The following is a 24,900-nucleotide window of genomic DNA, read 5'->3' as shown; positions in this document are numbered from 1 at the left end:
TTCAATCAGTATCACGCATTCACTACATCACAAGAAACCAATCCAACATTCATGAAGCAGTCCTCACCATGATTTCTTCCACAGAGTTACAGCGCACTGGATCAGTCAGATCCTCCTCGGCGTTTTCAAACCAGCTGTTGAAAGCGGACGCCTTCTTGGCGAATGTCAGGAACAACTCCTCAACCTGGCGGTACTGTTCCTGGGCTTTCAGCAGGCGCTGTTTGCGGTTGTTGGAGTCCTGTAGCAGTTTCTCCCATCTGGGTTAAGGGAAGATAAGTATAACATGTCAGACACTTTACATATTACAATGCAAGTATTGTTACATCAAAGGCACTCTTTGGAAATTAAATATCCAGTGCTAAAATTCCTGTAAAACACATTCATCAAGCAAGCTGAAGGGACAAAAAAGGTAAAAGAGAGAGCCTAAGGTATTCATTTTAATGCTACAGTAGAAGTCACAATGTGAGTTAAGGTGTACGGAAGTGCAGTTTTGCGTCACTATGCACATCAAAGAACCACATTTCCTTCTTTTACTTTCAGCTCAAAAACAATTGAAAAATTCACTTTCCTTGTAAAATTGATGGCATAATATTGTGAAAAGTTTGGGTGATAATGATCTTTAGTAAGTTCAACAAGCGACCTAGCGGCCGATATAGCTCCGCTGTGTTTATGTAGAGAATAACTATTTTTGACACATGTTGATGAAGAAGGAGGAAATCTTTGATAGCTCAATGCAGTGGCCAGAAAAAAGTGGCTAAAATAAGCTGCAAAAATACACAATTGAAGATTTCATCATACTTTGAATATATCACATCGGATCATCCCTAGGAACATGTCAACCAAAGCTATCTGATGAGTAGTGTTTTGAGAATAAAATTTTCTGACCAAAAATGGCAACAATTGCCCCCCCAAAATAAAATTGCAGATTTCATCATAATTTCAAAAGATCAAATTGAGTTCATCTATAGAAACCTGTATACCAAATTTCAAAGCTGTTAGACCAGTACTTTTTGAGAAACACATATTTTGACCAAAAATGGGAAAATTGCCACAAAATTCAAAATTGCAGATTTCATCATTATTTCAATAAATATCATGTAGTTCATCTATGGAACCTGTATACCAAATTTCAAAGCTATCAGATGAGCAGTTGTTGAAATACACATTTTTTGACCTAAAATTGCAAAAATTGCCCCAAAAATACAAAATTACAGATTTCAGGAGAAATTAAATATATATTACTTAGCTCATCTGTAGGAACCTGTATACCAAATTTCAAAGCTATCAGACCAGTACTTTTTGAGAAACACGTTTTTTGACCAAAAATAGCAAAAATTGCCCCAAAATTACAAAATCGCAGATTTCATCATAATTTCTACAAATATCATTAAGGTGATCTGTAGGAACCTGTATACTAAATTGCAAAGCTATCAGATGAGTACTTTTGGAAATACACATTTTTTGACCAAAAATGGCAAAAATTGCCCCAAAAATACAAAATTGCAGATTTCATCATAATTTCAATACATATCATTTAGTTCATGTGTAGGAACCTCTATACCAAATTTCAAAGCTATCAGATGAGTAGTTTTGGCAATACACATTTTTTGACCAAAAATGGCAAAAATTGCCCAAAAATACAAAATTACAGATTTCATCAGAAATTCAATATATATTACTAAGTGCATCTATAGAAACCTGTATACCAAATTTCAAAACTATCAGACCAGTACTTTTTGAGAAATACATTTTTTGACCAAAAATGGCAAAAATTGCCTTAAAAATGCAAATTTGCATATTTCTTCACAATTTGAACAAATCTTAAATAGATCATCCCTAGGGACATATGTACCAAATTTCAAAGCTATCTGACCGGTAGTTTTGAAGAAGAAGATTTTTAAAGATTTTTTTACCAAAAATGACAAAAATTGCCTTAAAAATACAAATATGCAAATTTCACCACGATTTGAAGAAATCTGACTGAAGTCACCATAAGTAAACTGCATATTAAATTTCAAAGCAATCGGACAAGCGGTTTGAGAAAAGAAGATTTTTTTACCAAAAACACCAAAAAATGCCCCAAAAATACAAATATGCAAATTTCACCACGATTTGAACAAACTTAAGTGAGGTCACCCCAAGTGAACCGCATATAAAATTTCAAAGCAATTGGACTTGCGGTTTCAGAGGAGAAGGCAATTGTTGACGGACGACGACGACGACGACGGACGACGGACGACGGACGACGGACGACGACGGACGACGACGGAAAATCAACCTATTTGATAAGCTCCGCGTCGCTGACAGCGGAGCTAAAAAGTTATTATTGTCTTGCCATTCCATTTGAATGGGAAGGTTCTGGCAATGGATAAGTAATTTATCAATTTAATAACATTTGTGCATCTGGGAGTGTGTGAAATATAAAACCAGATATGAACTGAATATGCTCACGTGTTTTACAACAGGTTCATTAATAGTAGTGCGCTTCACAGAACAATAAGATATATGTTATCACTATATGAAGCAGGTTTTTTTCAACATTGCACAGAACTCTCAGATTTTAATCACTAATTACAAAACTTTGTTTAATATGCAAATGAGCTGTTAATTAACTTCACACTGCTCAATGCTTCATGGGACAATTAGATATCCATCAGATCAACATTTGTAGCACGTTTCATTTAATTTAATGCTGTAATTTCAGAGTAATGTCACTAATTACAAAGTTCATTAAATATGCAAATAATCCCTAAATTAACTTGACACTATTCAATGATTCATAGCACAATTGAATATTTATCAAATCAATATCTGTAGCACGTTTCACAAAATTTGGTGCCGTAACTTCAGAGTTATATACCTAATTACAAAGTTTATTAAATATGCAAATGAACCCTTAATTAACTTTACACTACTAAATGCTTTACAACACAGTTAGATATCTGTCAGATCAGTATATGCAGCAGTTTTCATCACATTTGATGCAGTTATTTCGGAGTTATATGACTAATTATAAAACTTTATGAAATATGCAAATGAGCTAATTATTACCTTGACACTGTTCAATGCTTCTCAGTACAATTGGATATTTATCAGATCAACATCTGTAGCAATTTTCATCAAATTTAACGCTGTAATTTTGGAGTAATATCACTAATTACAAAGTTCATTAAATATGCAAATAAACCCTTAATTAACTTTACATAAGTAAATGCTCTACACCACAATTAGATATCTGTCGGATCATTATCTGCAGCAGATTTCATCACATTTGGTGCAGTTATTTTGGAGTTATATCACTAATTACAAAACTTCATAAAATATGCAAATGACCTATTTGTTAATTCGACACTGCCAAATGCATCTCAGTACAATTAGATACTTATCAAAACAATATCTGTACCCAATTTCAAAGACTTGGGTGCCGTAATTTCAGAGTTATATACCTAATTACAAATTTCATTAAATATGCAAATAGACCCTTAATTAATTTCACACTACTTAATGCTTTACACTACAGTTAGATATCAGTCGGATCAGTATCTGCAGCAGATTTCATCACATTTGGTGCAGTTATTTTGGAGTTATATCACTAATTACAAAACTTCATAAAATATGCAAATGACCTATTTGTTAATTTGACACTGCCAAATGCTTCTCAGTACAATTAGATATTTATCAAAACAATATCTGTACCCAATTTCAAAGACTTAGGTGCCGTAATTTCAGAGTTATATACCTAATTACAAATTTCATTAAATATGCAAATGAACCCTTAATTAATTTCACACTACTTAATGCTTTACACTACAGTTAGATATCAGTCGGATCAGTATCTGCAGCAGATTTCATCACATTTGGTCAAGTTATATTGGAGTTATATGACTTATTACAAAACTTCATAAAATATGCAAATGACCTATTTATTAACTTGACATTGCCCAATGCTTCAAAGTATAATTAGTATATATCAGATCATATTTGTTGCAAGTATCATCAAGTTTGGTACAGGAATTTCAGAGTTATCTTACTAATAACAAAAGTTCATTAAATATGCAAATGAGAGGTAATTGACATGACACACACAGTACCATCATAATGTTCTGAGATTGTCATCTGTGAAAAGTTTCCTGAAATTTTGTGCAGTATTTCTTGATATATGTCTACTCTGTCATTACCGTCTCCATAGGGAAACCATTGTACGGAAAAAAACGATATTGCATAACTTCATTAATATGCAAGCCACACTAACCAAAATCTAATCAGTTCTTGCAAGTAGCATATGGTACCTGTGTACCAAATCTGACTTGAATCCGTTCACGCGTTTTTGAGTTATCGTGTAAACAGACAGACAGACAGACAGACAGACACACACACACACTAACACACACACACACACACACGGACAGACAGACAGACATCGCTATGACAATAGCCCACGTGTTTACACACGTGAGCTAAAAATAAGAGAGATTAACAGGAACCTCTCAATTTCAACTATATCTGCATGGAACATCACTGCGAAGTGAAGTAATTGAGAACACACCTGGCAATGAGTGTGGCATGACGTTGTTGGATGGCTGGTGTCTGGGCATGGTGGGCTGCGACCAGCTGATCTTTCAGTGTTGTGATCTGTTGGATACCTTCTTTCTCAAAGGCATGCAGACCAGCGTCAAAGGTTTCTTGTTTGGTCAGCAAAGTCTGCACAGATGACAGATCTCTTCCGTAGTCATCTGAACGGGCCATTCCTTCTTTGTCAGCTGTTGGATTCAAAATAAATCGGGTCACATTTTACTGGGCTGTGTTGGTGCTTTTTGCCTTTACCTTTCAGTGCATATATTTACCTCTATGGTCTCGATAGAATGTGCAGGTTTTTTTAAGTTTGCTAGCATCACTGGACTCTTTGAAATGAGAGGTCAATGAAGTCAGTGAAATGCTGACAATACGCCATTTGAACAGTGATGTCTGGAGAATATTCTGAAACTTTTTCTAAACCCTTCTTGTGCTTACTATAAGATATGTACTGTGAGAGCTTATATTTGGATAACAAACAACACAACTGGTGGGCAAAAAAGATATTCTCATGACATATGCTAGAAGATGCTGATTCTTTGCTCTATTGGCATTTGAGAAAATTTTTCCTACTGTGTACGTTGCAAATATGTAAATCTTTGATCCTCATTGAGAAGTCCATCAGCACATCACTAAAACATCATGTAGGAGAGGTCCACCATAGACAGACTGTTTGTCTTCTTCAGAAAAAAAATGCAATACAACTGCTTGAAAGTTGATGGAACACCCACCGATCCAGGACTCTACCACATCAGCCTTCCAGATGAACTGTAAGAAGGCGGAGTTGTCCTCCAGTTTGCCCTTGCGATATCCGGCAGCCTGTTCCAAGGTGTCCACTTTCTGTTGCAGGGTGGTCAGGCGGTGAGCGATGGCATCAGCCTGGTGGTTACCCTGGATTGTGGGAGAGAAAAAATGAACATTGTAAAGTTGGAGTCACTGAAGTAGACTTTTCACTTTTCATCCTTTGAACCCTGAGTATTATAGGTCACCAGGAGGTCAGGGTTCAAGTGCCTGACACAAGCCTGGCAGTTTGGTGAATGCTTTAGCTGTGATACTAGTGAAATGGGAGCTTGATGAAATTCAACATATGAAATCCTAGACTTCAGCTGATCTCTGATCAGTTGTATCTGATTAAAAGGAGCTTTGATGATCAGAAACAAAAATGGAAATGCTGTTAGTGCTATAGTTAGCTTACAATTACAGTCGAATGATAAATTGGTTATTTTGAACACACTGGATGTCCATTTTCTCTATTGTCTAAACATTTAGATTGCTATCCTGATGAAACCACAGAGCTCTGCACTCACAACAGGTCACAGGAAGTGATGTCATAATATGCTCAGTAGACAATGAGATATTTCATTGAAAGACAGCTGTCAGAACACATTTCAGGCAAAACACTTGCACGAAATACGAATTATTCCCTTGTACTTACATCAGAGATGAGTTTTTCGCCAGCTCTCTGGATATCAGCAACGCGCTCTTTGTGCACGCTGAAATCGGTCTCAAAAGCTTTGTGTTTCTTCATCAATCCCTGGACAGCGGCAAGCGTGTCTCCGTAATCCTCGCTTGACATCAAGTTCTGCTTCTCATTCAGCCAGGTTTCCTCCTCGTCGACGTTGGCGCTGAACTGCTGGAAGGCCAGAGATTCATTCAGCTTCTGGCTCCTAAGACAAAACAGGAGCAGAGAAGAACAGGTGAAGCATTCAGACATTATCAGGATGAAACTGCTTTTTGAGTCAATATTTCTATAAATATCTTTATAATCTTGAATGACTGAGAAGAAGATATCTCGTAAGCTTGTGTACTTTCTTTAATGACTTTATATTGGAAATCCACATTGAAACTCTCCCATGGTATGTGATTGCACATCATTATCAAGGAAAGGTACTACTGACATAAGGTCTTGTTTGAACTCCTTCAAAGATAACATGCGAACAGCAAATTACAGTCAGCCCAAGAAACATCAAGAAATTATGATTTCCTATAAGAACCTGAATAGGCTGAACCTTCCAAACGCTCTACATCTCATTTGCAATGTCCCGGATAATTGGTTTCATTTGAGTGTACAGTGTTCATTCACATTGAAAAAGTATGTAAATTTGACGAAAACGACATTCCAGGACATGTGCACCATATACGGCACTTAAACTCCTTCCCTGACATTCACTACAGGACATCGGTGTTTGTATCTGTGTGAGGGCAGTATTCCCATACCTGATTTTAGCCAGCTGCTGCAGTTCCTGCCAGTTCTGGTTGAGCTGATCAAGTCTGTCCTGAATCTCCTGGCTTCCAAGGGTAGAGTCAGCCATCAGTTTGGCACCGGCATCTTGCACAGCCTGCCGAAAGTGATCAAGGGAAATGATGTTCACAAATATTTTTTTTCCGTAACATTTATGATTGCAGAACACAAGTACTTTCTACGAGAGAGGTTACACAGTTCATATGCATACTTTGAAGAGGTTCCCTAACAAACACTCTTTTGACTCTAATTGGGACAACATTTTCATTGTACTGGTCATATGCCAAAAGTGTGTTTTAGTGATGAAAAAGCACAATTATGCAATTTTTTCTTAATTATGCAAGCTCAACATACCAGGTTCTTGATATTCAACTTGACATCAAATATCCCTAGAATGATCTGATTTGGTCATGTAGTATTTTTGAGATATCAGCTCCTCAAATCTGGCTGCAGATGGCGAAGGATGGACAGACAAACAGACAGATACACAGACAGATAGACTGACACACATACAGAGAGTGATGGGCTTTGATACCACACCAAGGGCGTAATCCCTGCCTCTACACCCTGGGGCACGAAGACCGGTCTGTCTAGCTAAGCATTTGATTACCTGAATGGTAGGTTCATGGCTGGAGATCTCAGCTTCAAGACGCTTGTGTTTCTTCCTCAAGTTCTGGACACCGGTCAGTTCTCTACCATAATCATCAGAGCTGGTCAGCAGTTTCTTCTCCCTGAGAAACAGATCATGATATTGTTTTATTTTCTTTTTTTTTTCTTTTTTATTCTTTATTTTATTCAAAGTATCATCCAACAGGCAAACACCCAAATTACAGGATGAGGTACCCATCACCCACTACCCAATGGAGTAACGAGGAGTTAAGTGACTTGCTCAAGGGCAAAACACCATGCTAGAGTCTCACACTCAACATCCTCCAACAGTGAGTCCATTATGCTGGGCTTACTGGGTCTCAAACTCACCATTCTCTGGAAATGATTACAGTACCCTAGCCATTGCCTCCCTGGTGTCTGAACTGCATTTTGAAATTTTTGGTGTAGGAAGTTCAGAGTTTGATGCAACTGATGTATGGTACTTCGTATAACAGACAAAGAACTGGCTTGTACAATTTCAGATTGAGACACTTTCTGGTGAGGTCATGGAAACTACATAATTTTCACTCCTGTTCACCCCCGATTCCCTGTAAATAGATCCGCAATCATCACTGACAACAAATAGATGTGGGCTAAACCATGGTTGTGAAAGGGTTAACATACTTGATCCAGGATTCCTCATCGTCGATATCTCTCAGGAACTGGTGTTTGGTGTGGGACTCGTTCAGTTTGTCGCGGCGGGTAGCGGACAATTCCCGGACTCTGTCATAGCGTTCGTTGATGGAGATCTGCTTCTCACGGATTGTTTCAGAGTCAAAGTGACCACTCTCAATGAAGCTATCAGCTTGGGCATTCAGGTCTTTGATGCGGTCCTGGTAAAAACAGGAAAATCAGTGGTCAAGGTATACGGTGAAAAAACTTGATTTATTTGTCTAAATTTGACACATTACTCTTGGGAATATTCACAAAGAGGGAATTTCGACAATGCTACGCCACTTTACCGCTATTCAATGTACTAAATTTGCCACCTAGGTATGGTATCCCTGTATTGTTGCTGTTGTGAAAGTGTGGTGAATATTCCAGGCACAGGGGCAAGCACATTCAGAAGACCTGACTCTAAATGACTGGGCCTATCAAATACCATAGGAAATTGCAAAAAAAACCCAAAACAAAACCAAAAACATAGGGCCAAAGTCCCTGAAGCTACTATAGACATGGATACAGAATTAAGTATTTCTTGACTGTATGAAATTATCTCACAGGTGACTGGGCCTATCAAATACCATAGGAAACTGGCCCCCACAAAAAGACAGCAATAGCTTTTTAAAAGTGTGATTCGAAATTCACTGCTCTATTCTCACCATGCACACCACAGACTGCTCAGTCTGCAAGAAATGCAGTTTTTTTTTTCTCCCATTCCGTGTCCATTTATCTGTACTTCCTAAAATACACAATAGTACGGCTGGCATGGCAATTTAAAATACCTCCTGGTTGTTGACGTCATTCACTTTGTCTATGGGTTATGTCTGACACCCCCTATTTTCCTAAAAATACAGTTCTGCACCACTGAAAATGAATGCAGCTGATCTAACAAGCCAGCTAAGTGAGAGCTGCTCACCTCATGGGCTGCGATATCTGCTTCCAAAAGTTGGTGTTTCTTGATCAGGTTCTGCACGGAAGTGAGATCACGTCCGTAGTCTTCAGAAGCCAGGGCAGCTTCAACCTGGGAAGACAGGGAAAGCAGGTCTCTGCTGTCACATTTAAATATTCCGTGCATAAATTAAATTTCAGCAGGTGTTCACATGTTCTTTTTCAAGTAAAAGGACTCTGTCGTTACTGTTAGTTCTGTTATGTGTCATTGATGATCTGACAATATGGAACATTCTGGTATGAAAAGCAGTGTTGATAGGTTTGAAATTAAAGGTTGATAATGGCACAATTAAGACAAACAAAGATAATTAACCACTTTGACTTATATTTGTGTGACCAAAAGTGCAAAACATGAGCAGTATTGAATCTTTCATTCACACTACAGTTCTAAGTGCTCCCTGCCATGAATAACTTATCCATATCTCACCTCGCCTAACCAGAAATCAATGTCCTTGACTCCAATGTTGTAGGTTTGTTGTCTGTTTGCTTCTTTCAGTTTGGCTGCTTTCTCGGAAGATTTCTGGACCAGATATTTCCACTGGTCGCTGATGGCGATCAGGCGGGCTTGCACGGCCTCCTCACTGCCGGCACACTGCTGTTGTTCAATAAGACCTGTGAAGAGAGCCACAGATAACTTTTTGTTGAAACCCTGATTCTCTTTACTGTATATATTTTACCCCCCATTACTTTTTTGATCTCTTTAATCTCTGTATCAAGTAAACCTGAATCTAATCCTGGCCTTTATATCCTCCTTCACACAACATCTGTTTTGGTATTCAGCACCAAATCAGAAAAGAAACATCTTTTTTGTCTTGAACTAACTTCGTTACTCCAGTGAAATTTGATACACATCTGATTAAACTCGATACATTGTACTCGACTGTTGCCTTCACGTCAAAAGAATTTTCTACACTAAGGTCACAAATCCAAGTTGATGATTTGAGAGATGATTCTCACCTCACATTACTTCTGCTATGCATAAATCTGCACATGATACTTCAAAAGTCTGTAAGTCAGGAAGATTGGCTAATTGATGTCAAATACAATTTTCGTAACTTACGTTCACCGGCGGTCTGGACAGCGTTGACTCTTTCGGAGTTGGCGGCGACTTCTGCTTCGAACGCCTGGTGTTTCTGGTGCTTGCTCTGAATGTTGCTGGGGTCCTTGTAGGACTCGTCGGTGGCCATCTGCAGCTTCTCGGCGATCCAGGCCTCGACCTCGTCGGCGTCCCGGCTGAACTGCTGCAGGGTCTGGGACTCGCCGAGCTTGGAGCGCTTCTCAATCAGGGCTTCCTTCAGGTTGCTCCATCTGTGAACGGAGAGGATGTTAGTTCATTCTCTGTGCAGACACTTCATTTGTACTGGCCCTGGCCTGTTGCAATTTCTGAGATGATCATGGTATATGGCTTTCATCTGACAAGTTCTACCCCTCTCCCCAGTCAACTTTTCTTGCTGCTCACTTCCTGATATAACAACTTTTGAAGTTTTAACAAAATGTAACAGAGTTCAACTTTTTGCACCTGTGCTTTAAATGACAACCAGCAGTCACTGGATTTTGTAGTTCAAAGGTCAAAGACATACAATGAACCATACACTTGAGATGTTTTATGAGACACAGGTGTTATGATAGTGAGAGCCCAAATATCGCAAATTTTTGTCTACAATACAAAATGTGAATCACTTTCTGTAATAGCTGGCACAGCCATGCAAATGCACCACAATAACACCATATGAGTGAATCATCCCACTGCACACAAGACTAAGGACAAAGACACCACAGGAGGGTAACTCACCTATCCAAGACTTGTTCTCTTCTTACATTGATGGCAGGGGCGTCGTAATGATCAGCGGCAACCAACTGGTCAGCAAATGACTGCAGGGCACTGATCTTTTCCTCCTGTAAGACATAAAATAACAGCCTTAATTTAGCACAAAACCCTTGGCAAATCTTCAAGTCAATTTCTAACTCGTACAATTTGAATCTAAAATGTCACTTTTGAGTAAATTTTAACATTTTTTTTTCCTAACATAGGACTGATGGACTAACAAGTTTATCCTCTTCTTGTCACTGAACGACCAACACATCTTAGTACCATGACGGAGGCCATTAACGTCATACTGAGGTTTCATTTTTAGACTTCAATCCAAGTTACAAGACACATTCATTGACAAGCAAAGCCAAGGAACTTTGCATGAAAACTGACCTGGGCATTGATGGCTTTGTCAAAGTCTTCGTGTTTCTTGATCAGGGACTCCACGCCATCGAGGGAGTCTCCCACACTCTCCGATGTCAAGAATGCCTCACGGGACGCCATCCAGGCCTCGGCCTGCTCACAGTCACGACAAAACAACTGTGATGCAGAAATGAGAAAATGTCAGATGTTAGCTAGTACACCTTTCAATATCACAAACTTTAAATGCATAATCACCTGATACTGTTTAAAAGTAGAACTTTAAAACATTCTAACGTCTGATGTTTGTAGTAAGAATCAAGACACAATACATTCATGTGGGCTTTGTTGTGAGACAGGCTGGGACTGCTGAATGTAGAGCCATGTGCACTGAAGCACGTTTTCCAACAGACACATTACCTGTTTGCCCAGTTTAATTGATGAATTTTTGATGCAGGATTCTTTGAGTTATATGAGAAGGACAAACAGTAAATGTTATTTGTTATAACTGGTACTAAATCTTGTAAAATTGTGTATTTGTATGAATAAAACTAACCTGCAGCTCCAGGCACTGGTCTAGCTTGATGCGACGAGCATTCCATGCCCTGAAAGACAAACCAGGAAACAAATGTTATTTCCTAGCTTATTCAGACCAACTGAATCTTGAAGTTGCAATTCCGAATGATTTTGAAGGCTGTCAATGTGTACAATGAAAAAATTAATTATTCCAGACTTACTTATCCAGTTGGTCTCTCTCGTCGTTCAGCTGGTTGAGTTTTTCTTGAATTTCTTCACTGGCATAATGCTCATTACGGATCAGTTGTTGGCCGAAGGTTTCAAAGGCTTGGAAGTTGCCAGCACGGGCTTCGATCTCAGATCTCAGCTCCTAAAGGCACACATGGACAAAATATAGGCAGTTACAAATAGTGCCTGGGCTCATTAAGTTTGTGCAAAATGTCCTGCCTTTTGTTAAACTAATTATTTTCACAGCCGGCAAATTCAGCTGACAGTCAGTCGTTTTTGCCAGCTGCCTGCTATTTTCTACATCCCTCTATGTACATTGATGAATGTATTAAGATCGATTTATGTACAGGCAAGAATCAAGAATGCAATCATTTCATATACTGGATAAAAATACTTTTATCTCCTTGTTAACGCCTTTCATTCCTTTCTGGGGTACATCCCCCATGTGATGTCATGGGTCAAAAGGTAGGGGTCAAGGTTCAAAGTACAAAGGGTTACCTGGTGTCTTTCCAGCAGAGCCTCAGCACCGGTGACATCCTTAGCCAGTTCATCAGAGTTGGCCAACACCATGATGCTGTTAATCCAAGTCATCAGGTCCCGGTAGTCGGTCAGGAACCGTTGCAGATCGTATGAGTCATCAAGTTTAACTTTGCGAGCCTCGGCCTGGATTGAGATAAGTTAAAATTTGCGTTATGCTAAAAAGGCAAAGATTTTAGATTATCATGCATTTATACAAAAGGAAGAGAGATTTCATTAACTTTGCCACCTGGTCATAAATGCAATATGGTTCTTGAATTCAACATAAAACAGCAATGGAAATAAACAAAACACCATTGCACATGAAAACTAAAGATATTGCAGGCCAATTAAATATATTTTTGCAAGTTCCCATACCTGCTGTAGCAAAGGTTGTTGTCATACTTAAAACACTAGTGGGACAGTCAATTATTTTTACCATCATTTTTATCATTTTATAATTTGATGGGTGTGGACTGACAGTAAATAGGACCATTAAAATACACAGCTAACATCATTTGGCTCGCGCTGTAACAATTATGATTAAAATATTCTCCCAAAAATCCCGTTATAGATTTACTACTGTCTTTGTTAACTTTGGAATGGTGAATTGTCTGAAAATACAGGTTAGTCTGGCTTGAAGAAAGCTTACCCGTTTCTGGAGGTTAGCAAAGGCATCGTCAATTTCATGCTGTTTGTCAGAGATGCTCTCCGCTGATTCAGGATGGGTCTGGATCAGGCGTACGGCTGTGTCGTCAAGCTGGTGAACCTATCAATAGAAATGGACAGGAATTGACTGAGGTGTTTCATAAAAGAAAATACACACAGCATTACAGATGTTGAAATGGATTTCAGAACCGTTTAGCTAATGACCTTGAAAATTACCTCATGACAAAACCAAATCTGCTGGGATTGAGAAGATTTCATCTTTTTTTCTTATATATACAGTAAAGACAAAACTAAGGCTTCCACACACTTGATTTATATCAGTACAAGTGCCTTAATACTACAAAGTACTAGCAAACCAGAGGAGTAAACGTACACTTGATGAAACTAAAATGGATTGCCAGGGCACTTGTGGTAATGAAGCACTTAGTGTCAGGTTTTATTTAACAAACTCTCCAGTGCATAGCTGATAATCTTAACAATTGCAAAGCCAAGTTTAACATACAAATGACTTTATAGTGTTCTGCATCCTGAAAAACGTTCTCTACATCTCGTCTTTGCTGCATAAATTACTGAACACGTACACATATGGGTATGACATGGAGATCTTTTGATTTACCTTGTCGCCAAGTGCAGCAAGATCACGCTCCAAGCCTTGGTGTTTACGCTGCAGTGCCTGCACACTGTGCAAGTCGTGGCCATAGTTGTCGGTGTTCAGCGCATTGTCTTTCTCATTGATCCAGTCTTTGGTTTCATCAGCATCTCTGTGAACAGATAATGAGAGCATGAATGCATAACATAGAAATATTTCAACAACTTCAACCCCCCTTGTCTGTCTAACACTAGTCAAGCTTTGCGCCAGAAAGCAATGCGGTTCATACCACAGTTCAACAAAGCCAGGAATAAGTGTCATAAGGTGTGTTTCTCAGTACTTACTGTATCAGGGAACTTTGAGAATGGTTTGTTCAAAAACACATTTTGTAAAAGGCAGACTGAATAAACAATACTCACAAACTCAGGGAGTACATCCATATCTGTGTTATTTGGAATTATGGCAGTTCTTTATGTGTTGAGGTATTGAAAGGTATTGAGATAGAAGGGTATTGAGATGTAATGGACTGTATGGACAGATATTCAAACTCAAATTTTTACAACACTTTTCTGATCTACCACCTGTGTGGCCTCATCAGAAGCTATTGGAGTAAGTAACATTTTTACCAGTCTCATTTGTGAAAAAAAAACCCCAAAACTGAATTTTCACTGTTGAGTAAACACAGTGATGGTGGTCATTTTGAATTTAAATATCACTTAAGGTAATTTGTTTCCATAGCAACAAAACCTTGCACGGTGGCTGCTGATTTTTATTCATGATCTTTAAAGATGATGGTTGAAAGTTTCCTTCGGAAAAATTTCAACAAAACTTGAAGTATTTGAATTTGAGGCACATACTACTTTGAGTATCTACCAACAATGGTGCCTGTTACATCTGGTGTTACTCTACCTGAAGAAACGTTGTACTTCATGGGCACTTCCTAAGCTGGAGCTTCTATCATTGGTCAGTTGCTCCAGGGCAGTCCAGCGATTGTTCAATTCCTGAAAATCAGCATAAACAGGAAAACATCATAAGAGAACCACTCTGGCTCTCCTTTGGTCCAAAAGGTTCGGATAGCGTAGATGACTTCAACTGGAGTCCTCTGACATTTACATTAGAAATTGTATGGACAGTATGGGGCTGATTTGAAATGAATTTAAAGTTCCATCGCTGACATGCAATTACAAGTATTTGTAAAAAAATTTGCACTAAGGCTGTGGAAATAACTCTAATGGGAAAATTTGTTTCTTGTTACAACGTTGTTCTCATTGAAACTATGACAATCATGTCTTACAGGATCTGATTATAAAATGCAGCAATAGAGATGGATGCATAGAAACAGAATATTGCCAAATTTCACATTTCTATAAGCAGCACATTTCTATGTTGAGTATCCAACTTTAAGTCACAGTCTGCACTATTGTGGCAGAAAACGTTTTTTGAAAAAAACACACAGATGACATTAGTAGGTTGGGTAGATTAACTTGATCATGCTAAACCATCGATTTTTTGTTATGCATGGATCATAAGTATAGTACAAAATCATGTGCTCTAACACCACAAATCAGTTTGTGGGCCAGCAGTTCAGTCACTCACCGATATACGGGTAACCACGATCTGGGCCTCTGGGCTGCCATCCTCCTGCAGGACCCTGGAGATCTCGTTGATTTCAGTCAGTCTGGTCTCATTGGCTTTTAAATCTTTCTGGAAGTCATCAAACTTCTTGGTAAGCACTTCGACTTGTTCAAGGTCTTCGCCAACTTCGGTAGACGCGGCGATGGCCTCCTTGTCATTCATCCACACCATCAACTCGCCCGCTTCACGGATCAGCATGTGGTGCTTGACCGATTCCTCAAGGCGGCGTTTCCTCTCATTGGCCAGCTCAAGGAGGTGAGCGTATCTGTTCGTATCAAGATTACATCAAACGGTTGACTACTCGAAAAATGTCATTACATTGATTTCTACCAATATTCACTCTGGTGATGTCCAATTGACGACGTTCTTTTGACAATGTCTTCAGGAGGGCAATGTTTGAAACTTTTCACATAACGTGTTACTACGGTAAGGAGGGACTTCAAAAGCCACTTCTACATAACCTTGAAGCTATAGTTTCTATGACTTTGTCCCAAAACATAATAATTACATCATTGATCAGTTGCACCCAGGAAGCATAGCTCTTGCCTGTGTCGCTCTATCTTGCTTGGAGATTTTTGTATAGGATTTCCGCAGACTGTGTAGGGGACTCTGATGAGAGCCCCTGAAGTGCAGTCTTGGAAGCCGAGACTACATTTATACATGAATTTTATGGATATCTTAACTTTGATAAATCATCTCACTGGTGCCTGAATTAAAGTCCATTGCAGATACTCAAAGCACACTGCTTTGCCATTACAGGGTGGATCTTACCAGAGATGAAGATATGTCTGTGACATGTGTACTTACTGGTCTTCAATCTGTCTCTGTCTGTTGGCGATGCTGTTGACTTCATCAGCAAGATTGCCCTGTGATGTGGACTGTACTGAATCGATCTTCTTCACGTAGGCTGCTGGCACAAAACCCTGGCGATCGTTCACTTCCACTTTCCACCATTCCTACACGAGAAAATATTTGAAGTCACGAAAGTTATACGACAGATAAAAAGGACAAAGGATAAAGTCAACTGCTACCCAGTCTTGTAATCCCCCCAAAATTGTAACACAATAGCAAAACAACACGCACAAACGTTGACAATTTTTGAAACACTTTACATATTAATATTAACCTTCCAAAATTTTGAAATCAATGTACTCCAATAATCTGTAATACTCTCCTTTGGTTCAACTGCATGGTAAGATATATATGCCTACCTTGTTGGCACTATTCAGAAGGGTTAGAACATCCCCTTTCTTCATGGACACCTCACGAGGGCTCTTCTCCACGTAGTCATACAAAGCAAGAACACACTCCTTGCCGAGGTCGTCACCAATGGGTGCCTCTTGTTGCTAAATATCAACAGAAAGACATCACTGAAAAGCTGCACAGGAATCAAACAACTTAACCTCTTGATTTTTTTTTTGTAGAAAGATAGGGTCTTGTCATGATAAGAACTACAAAACTTTCAGTTTTACAACTAATGTGCTACACCCTGAAAAAATCTTGATTTGGTCTAACGGATTTGGACTTAGGGTATCACTGTCAGTAATTACTTTAGAATTTTGATAAATCGTGAAGTGGACTAATGAAGTCATGCAAATATGGACAGTCACTTACTCTGCATTCCATGGCCTCGTTTCTGAGAGCGTCAATGCTGGTGCTGTACGCCACCAGATCTGACATCAGCGCTTCGTGTTTCTTCAGGAGGGACTGTCAACGGAAACAAAAAGACTCCTTATTTTTTGTCGAGTTCAACATGAGAGAAATTCCCACTATCTGTGAATAGTTCTTGATAAATTGTCATTCAAACCATCAAAAATATGTGAACGTTTTGGAGGGCTGCATTCACAATTTACTATATCACTTTCTTGAAGCATTTGTGAAATAGACTCAGGCTGATAGCATTCTGTAATTATCTTATTAATTAAACTATTGTCCGACTTTTGTCAAGGGCGAAAATCAAAATTAACACATGTTGAATGCTTACACTTAAACATTCTATTCATTTCAAAGTAACATATGCATATCATGTCAAAAAACATTGGATTTGAACATGCATTCACATTTTAGAACAACGATATGAATCTCATAGGTGCTAACAATTTGTGAAATCACCATGCCCACACAATATTTGTCATATTTCTCTAGTGATCTTGAGATGATGTAGCGAAGTAAGTGTGCTGACACTTTCAGACATGAGCACTTACCTCTGCTGCGTCCTCATCTTTGCCGTAGTCTTCACTTCCGGCGATTGGTTCCTTCTCTTTCATCCAGGACTCTGCTTCATTGGCGTCGGCAAAGTATTGGTGAGCTTGCAGGGAGTCATCCAAGTCTTGCTTGCGTTGGTATGCTTTCTCCTACAATCAACGATGAAAAAAAAGCCATAGCTCTGTCAATTTAACCCTCTCATACCCATTCTCCAGTGGTGAGGTCCAACTTTGTCAACAATGGAATTCAGTCAAACCATGGCGGCGAAAGGGTTCAACCCACAAGTAAACATGTTCAGAAATATTTTCGATTTATAGTACTCGCTGCCTCTAGTCTTTCTTTCATCCCTTTAGCATTGGAATACCAGCCTTGCTGCCCCCCCCCCCCCACACACACGCTACCAACAATCAACACCACCACCATCATAACGCAGGTCACGTCACATTGGTCACGTGGTGATTAGACAAATATACGTGGCCTCATGAATAGAAATGACAGCTCATGAATAACAATGACATAATCACAAATGAAAAGGAAGTTAAAATGAGAAAAAAGTTCTGAAAAGTTGAAATTCATGAACATGTCCCAAGAGAAGTTATGACGCAAGTTTAAAATTTACGACTGAATTTGTCAACAGTGATTCACTTTCTCTGTTAAGTAATATCTTCTTTTTATTTCCCTATATTGCATCAATACCACTACTTGTCATACAGAGTCCTCCTGGTATCCGCTGCCCCAGCAACTTGTTGGGAGTGAGCCAACATGCGCTATTTGTATGGATACTGTAACTTCCTCCTACACATAGTAGCTACCTCTATCCTTTCGAAAACTTATTTCATGAACCGGGGTCTGCGACAACTTACCTTCAGTTGTTGCCATTTGTCTTGCAATCCAAGTATTTTCAGCTGGATGTCGTCAGATGCGAAGTGACCTACGTGAGAGAGCGGTGGAAACACAAGGTGATTATGGAATTCAAACCTGCATGTTTAAGGCTACCTTTGTGCTAGGTGGAGTCTTACACTGTGAAATGAAGTTTTAGATTATTCTATGGATGTGACTGGAGGTAAATAAAGCTACCAGTACAAGTTGCAAATTTACATTTCAACATTTTAAGGTAGTATACATCTTGAAAGTGAAAGATTTCAACTTTTGCTCAAACTTTCAAAATGGCTGTCATCCCCGTGTTAACTCTATGGGGAAAAATAATATCTTTGATTTTCGAAAAATTGTACTGGACACATTTTATACTGGCAGCGCTGCAGTGACACAACTAACATGTTCAAACACTGACATTCAAAGGTAACGGGGCTACATACCTTCGCTGACCATGTCCTGGCCGATTTGACAGACCACTTTGATGCGCGGCTCGTGGCCAGCCAGCTCAGCTTGCAGAGCCTGATGCTTCTTCAGCAGGTTCTGCACGCCGATCAGATCGCGACCGCGGTTAGTGGACGACGCTATGGGCTCTTTCTCCCGGATCCAGGCCTCCTCATCCTCAATGTCCCGGAACAGCTGGTGCAGGCGTTTGGAGTCTTCCAGCTTTTGCTTTCTCGCATGCAGGGGACCCTGGTGTGTGGAAAATAGACAAGTAAATTAGCAGAGTTCATATGCAAGCAGATATGGTACCTGTGCATAACCAGAGACACCTTAAAGAAACACAGCTCTTTGCTGTGTTTGTGTGGTAACACCAGATTATTCCCCTGCCAGTCATCCCTGTTAGAAGCAATCAAATGAAATTACGGACACTTGCGCTCACCAATCAACACAAAAAGGACAAGAAAGCCAACAGTCATCAACGTAAACCAGATCATACCAATTTTAAAGAGGCCTACGTTAGACCTTAGAAAACATTTTGCGGCAAAAGGAAATTCAAGCAAAGGAGTTTTTGGCTAATTTTCAGAGAAGTGTAAATTACAGTCAACTTAAAATATACATGAGTGATATTTTGCCAAATCTGTTGAGTGTAAGGCTGCAGTCAGACTTATCATGCTATTAATATTGAAACCCCTGTACACCTGTACGACTTGAACCCTTTTCCTGCCAAGTTCATATTTCACCATCAGGTCAAGTTGTTCAAAATTAATGATGCACAACATATTCCATACGGTGCATTTTAACACAGTATTGAAATCTGAGGGCCGTCGAAAACATAAATGCTGTAAACTTGATTTTTATGGATTAAGGCTTTTATAACAGACCAAGCCAAGTGGGTGAAAATACGTCATGTTTTGACTCAATACCGCTTTTCACTGACTTGGCACAAGGGGAAGTGATACTGTCTGGCAGGAAAAGGGGGTATACTTACTTGCACCTTTAAAAACCATTTTGTCTGACTGTGCAGAGGCTTACACTTTGTAACAGTGTGACACTGGTATTTTTTTGCAACATGCATGAACAGATGGCTTTCCAGATGATTTTGGCTTTGTACTGGTTTTTGTGGTTGATTGGCTGTGCATGGCATGGTCTCGTTCAGTTGGGTCTGTGTCCTGTTCACGATGGCAAAATTTTCAAACCAATCCAAAATAGCGCTTATACAAAGTTTCAATTTTATCCCATTTTCTGACATTGCATCCCCACAATCATCAGTCCAGGACACAACATACCCGTTTTAGTCAACTATATGACTTTCCAGGGCAAGTAAGCAAACATTCTGGGCGGTAAAACTGAGGCAAAAGTTATCACTGATATGGGAATAATATGCAACCTCCAGCCCATTAGAAAGTATTTTATCACCATAATACTATGTACAAAAAATCCCCATCCCAAAATGAAAGTTTTCTTTTGCCCTGTGTGAGCTGATCCCTATAAGCCTGCTAGTGCCTCAGAATGTGTTGTTTCCATGGAAAATCACACAGATACCATGAAAGTTCAAATGCATGGTTGATGATGATGTTATGTGCAACTGGTGCATTATCAGTATTTTGGGTTTTAGAGTATTTGAAAGACTGACTACCATTGAAGGCCGACTAGGTTCCGAGAACTGAAACGAGAATACATAAACCAAAATAGCTCATTCAAGGTATCATAAGATAGACTGCAACATAATGGCTGTACACATATATATACCTGTATATGTAACATTCATAGGTACAGTATCTCTGTATAAGTCATTCTGGTGACTGTGCAAAATCGTGACTTTGTAATAACAGGCAAAAACAAACTTCGCATTTCCTGTATTTAAAATACATGTGGTAAAACAAAGAAAACGTTGCTTGCATTCAAAAAAATCAAGCATGTGATGGCTTGCATTAGTCTGCACAGACCTAGTAATGGTCTTTCACATTCAGGAACAACAGAACTGTTACAATGATTCTTCAGTTTTGACCGATGTAATGTAATACCAACTCTTGTTCATGCCATCATGATGAAAACCCCATTAGCTGTATCTTTTTTTGATTTTTTTCAGTAAGCTGGTTTGAAGTCAAAAGCTACCTTAAAAATGCTCACCAACATGTGGCTACAGGACGTTTTTACGAACACTGGTGATGAAGGCACGACTTGGATTTTCACAGCTAAATAATTTGAGAGTTGCAACTCAAATATGGCCACCGCAAATATACACGTAAACACCTGAATTTGATCAACCAAAGCCATAAGTGCCGAGGGTTGAAATAGTCTAATTTATTAAATGGGAAACCAAAACTTCCGTCTGAAGACTGTATGGTATTTTTTTGGTAAGTAAAATTCAAAAGATACAGCTGATGGGGCTCGGAGTGTTTGTATCCCAGAATGATCCTTATATGAGTTGCAGTGCATAGGTGTGTTGGTACACGTGGCTGTGAGTTTATGTACATGAACATGACAGTGTTGATAAAATGTACCTGGGAAGTATTTCTGACATTCAAAATTTTGTAACTCTTTCCTGATCTGCTGCATGTGTGTGGACTCATTTTCACAACTGTGAAGTGAAGTTTGCAACCGCTTGTCTTTGTTAAAATTCAAAATTTGATTTTTCTTCACAGCATTGCAAAAGTTTTTTGTGGACATTTGCATCTCAAATATTGATCAATTTCAAGTAGCTTGTTTCACTGATCCCAAAATGTGCATGGAGACTCTTGATTTTTAAACTTGACCTTGAAAGAGAACAGTTTAAGTTTCCTTTCGGGGACGTTTGATCAGAAGTTTTCCAATCTCTGTTTTAAGGCATGTATTACAAACACTGTATATAATACATATATACAGAATAGTGTGATATCTTTTTGAATTATTTCGTGTACGTTGAACTTGACACCGTGTCTGATGGCATTGAAAGGCTGGGAATATTGAAGTTAGATATTAAAAATCGTGACCACACTCGATGATGAATTGAACATCTTATTCTTATTTGTCTGAGTGTGATTACATGTCTATCATTCTATAGAGGAAGAGATTGAGAATGTCAGATAGGAGAGGCCTGCAGTGTGTGGGTTACTGCATTTTCTTTTAGTTATTAGTTCATACCCGAAATGTTTCCACCTTTTGTTGTTAATGTGCCACAAAACCAACACTGAAATATAGCTTGATTAACTCTGTTATTAGTTGAGAAAAATAGTGTACGTGATCTGGCAATCACTGAGAGTTTCAAGCTTTAAGAGGGCTTGAAATAATAAAGAAACTTAAACTTAAGAGACCAGTATACAACAGAAACAGTTGAATACTGCCGACGCCTTTCCCATTGGCTTGCAACGATACTATGGCTTCTTCAACGTAAACAAAGAATCAACGATTACAAAACAAAAACAGATAAGAACGAAAATTTGGGGACAAACTCAAATTTCAAGTTGACCTTGGTAATGCTTGTTGGAATACTTTTCCAGGAATTCAATATAATATTGATTTTTTTTGTTTTAGTTTGATATTTTTTTGGTTTTTTGTTTGGATTTTTTCAGGGGGGAATATGAATCAATCTGAGATAGGCTGTACAAGGCAGTCAACCACTGCGGCTCCTACCACAACATGGCATGAGATGTCAATCTTGGTGAATGAGGCTGAAAGTTGACCAGTGATGATGATGATGCAAGAATGATTAGATGCTTTTTTTTAACGAGAGATACGAGATCTTGAAAGAGCATAGAGATGAGACAGTAAGTAAGCCTTAATCTTTATCATTTATAGGCTTAACAGTACTCCTGTAACCTTTGACCTCACTTTTTTTTTTTACTCACCATAACATTAGCACTCTGAGTCTGGAAAACACAAATTAACATGAAATCATAAATGGGCTTGCAATGACAGGTGGGAAGCTCTTATCCTCACTTGATCTCACAAGTTACACTGTTGTCGCAAGTCCAGTGCAACATCGCGGTGGCATATTGCTTGTAAAAAAGTGTGGTTCCAAAATCCCCCCTCCTCCCCTTCCCCAATATTTTCACTTTTAAATCTCTTTCTTCTCATTAACTTTCACTACTGTATGTTATCGGTACCAACAGCTTCAACTTTGAAAATATTTCATTTTTTGTGGGTTCCACGAAACAGAACGCATTATCTTTTCTTTCTTATAATACATTTGTTTAAATACTGACTATAAATCTTGTTTACACTATATATTGCGTACAATGTTTCTGTTGAAAAATGATGTCCTGACGAAAATTCAATATGGAAATGATGAGTGATATAAGCCTCTATGACATTTACAATTGGAACCACACATTTTCCCCAAATCTGAATGGCTTGTCTTTCTTCAATATAATGGATGCATTTAGCATGAACTGCTAAGGCTTTGCTGCTATGAATGTTGTACCTCCCCAGCACAAAGACAAAACGCGGCACGGACAAACGTGATGGACATGGGCAATGGACACCCGGTGGCTGGAATGCTGAATTTAGCTGTGAATGCATGTGCACAAACACACAGGGCGACAGAAAAAAAGGTTAGATAATAAAGTGTGCGGATTCATAGACTTCTACTACCTATCCTACAAGTCATTCACTGTGTCTGTCCCAACAAAATGTTAATTTATAAAGAAACAAAAGTATACATTTAGTTGTAGATTTGCATTCAACAAAACCTCTTGCTGAGACTGATCGTGGCCCAAAAAAATTTCAGCAGCATGTTTGGGTAAAAATGCAACAACGTGTGAAATCTAAGAGGAACTCTTGGACAGATCTCTGCGCTAGTGAAAGGTCATGGGTCAAAATAACACCAATCCCACAAAGTCCTCACCTGTAGAGCATCGTATCGCTTGATTAGCTGCTCTTCTTTCATTTTGATAGTGTCCTTGTCAAAGTGTCCAGCATCCATGAACTGCTGTGACTGGATTTTGACAGCATCGATACGGTCCTATGGCAGAAAAAAAAAGAAAGATGTCAATAACACAATTTGACAAGTAGGCTTTGAAAATAAGTAACTGTCACAAATCATGGAGCCCCTAGAATTCTGGCTTTGGTCATCATTTTCATTGGGCAGAGAGTTTCCCAACAATGCAGGCTTTGCTCTGAGATTTGCCATCATGACAACAGCCTTTATGTCGCAACAATTTTCATATCATTAAAAGGGACATTTGATAATTTTTTTTCGCTATTTTTGTTTTTAATGTCAACTGCTATTTCTTTGTGTACTCCTTTGGAGCATGTTGAGATACATGTGGTATTCAGCTCAACAACTTATCTTGTGCATGTGTAGAGCACATTGTTATGGTTGATGGGTGAAGTTCACTCTGGACTAAAATTAACATGTTAACAATAGCAGCACAACTTCTTGTATAGACGCTGTGTTGACAAGCTGAACAGTGGGTATCTCAACATGCTTTAGGGAGTAGAACTTGCAATTCACATACAAAACAAAACTAGTGAAAAAATTCGTCAAAAGTTACAGCTACTGTCCCTTTGATATTGAAATGAAGAAATCCCTACTGATTGATTCCATTCGGTTTCTGATTTATCTAGGAAGGGGGACATTTTCCATTTTAACCGAATGTTAACTATTTTTTCTCATCACTGACAGACAAAACAAGACAACCCTTACCTTATGGGAAGTGACGTCAGCTTCGATCAGAGCATGCTTCTTCTGCAGGTTGTTGACGCTGGTCAAGTCTTTGCCAAAGTCCTCAGATCCAAGGTGGCCCTCCAGTTCGGACAGCCAGATTTCAATATCTTCAATGTTGCGGTTGAACTGCTGCTGTTGGGAAGCTTCCTTCAGCTTAGATCCTAATGAAAAAAAAAGTTTTTTGAATTCAAATACAAGTTTCAAAACTTTTTCGCCTAAACTTCTTGTCTAGGTTAGTTCAAGCTCGCTGTATTGAAGTTTGAATAAAAAAAAACCGGTATTTGAGAAAGTTACAGATGTTTGAATTCATGAAAAGTTGAGCAATGTAGCACAGA

General features: G+C 38.9%; 1 protein-coding gene across 14 annotated transcripts in view; it reads right to left on the bottom strand.

Annotated features, from left to right (window-relative positions):
• LOC139114136 (spectrin alpha chain, non-erythrocytic 1-like) overlaps positions 1 to 24,900 on the bottom strand; it is a 59,054-nt gene that overhangs the window by 8,581 nt on the left and 25,573 nt on the right. For 6 of the 14 annotated variants that reach the window (XM_070675670.1, XM_070675674.1, XM_070675672.1 and 3 more), the window contains 27 exons: positions 24,545 to 24,726; positions 23,744 to 23,860; positions 18,918 to 19,167; positions 18,465 to 18,532; positions 17,601 to 17,750; positions 17,011 to 17,103; positions 16,608 to 16,742; positions 16,204 to 16,352; positions 15,358 to 15,661; positions 14,671 to 14,762; positions 13,789 to 13,933; positions 13,156 to 13,272; positions 12,486 to 12,650; positions 11,981 to 12,129; positions 11,800 to 11,848; positions 11,277 to 11,423; positions 10,866 to 10,969; positions 10,134 to 10,381; positions 9,501 to 9,685; positions 9,042 to 9,146; positions 8,087 to 8,295; positions 7,425 to 7,545; positions 6,790 to 6,911; positions 6,008 to 6,239; positions 5,304 to 5,463; positions 4,547 to 4,760; positions 68 to 257 (listed from right to left, as the gene is read on the bottom strand). In XM_070675670.1, the coding sequence (XP_070531771.1) occupies positions 68 to 257; positions 4,547 to 4,760; positions 5,304 to 5,463; positions 6,008 to 6,239; positions 6,790 to 6,911; positions 7,425 to 7,545; positions 8,087 to 8,295; positions 9,042 to 9,146; positions 9,501 to 9,685; positions 10,134 to 10,381; positions 10,866 to 10,969; positions 11,277 to 11,423; positions 11,800 to 11,848; positions 11,981 to 12,129; positions 12,486 to 12,650; positions 13,156 to 13,272; positions 13,789 to 13,933; positions 14,671 to 14,762; positions 15,358 to 15,661; positions 16,204 to 16,352; positions 16,608 to 16,742; positions 17,011 to 17,103; positions 17,601 to 17,750; positions 18,465 to 18,532; positions 18,918 to 19,167; positions 23,744 to 23,860; positions 24,545 to 24,726 (4,202 nt within the window). Of the gene's footprint in view, positions 1 to 67; positions 258 to 4,546; positions 4,761 to 5,303; positions 5,464 to 6,007; positions 6,240 to 6,789; positions 6,912 to 7,424; positions 7,546 to 8,086; positions 8,296 to 9,041; positions 9,147 to 9,500; positions 9,686 to 10,133; positions 10,382 to 10,865; positions 10,970 to 11,276; positions 11,424 to 11,799; positions 11,849 to 11,980; positions 12,130 to 12,485; positions 12,651 to 13,155; positions 13,273 to 13,788; positions 13,934 to 14,670; positions 14,763 to 15,357; positions 15,662 to 16,203; positions 16,353 to 16,607; positions 16,743 to 17,010; positions 17,104 to 17,600; positions 17,751 to 18,464; positions 18,533 to 18,917; positions 19,168 to 20,554; positions 20,582 to 22,745; positions 22,767 to 23,743; positions 23,861 to 24,544; positions 24,727 to 24,900 lie in introns of all 14 variants that reach the window. The other 8 variants (XM_070675664.1, XM_070675667.1, XM_070675666.1 and 5 more) reach the window with 2 other exon arrangements.

This window comes from Ptychodera flava, chromosome 16 (genome assembly GCF_041260155.1).
Source record: "Ptychodera flava strain L36383 chromosome 16, AS_Pfla_20210202, whole genome shotgun sequence".
Lineage (NCBI taxonomy): Eukaryota > Metazoa > Hemichordata > Enteropneusta > Ptychoderidae > Ptychodera > Ptychodera flava.
The sequence above is the reverse complement of the archived record's forward strand: the minus strand, read 5'-3'. Positions and strand labels throughout refer to the sequence as shown.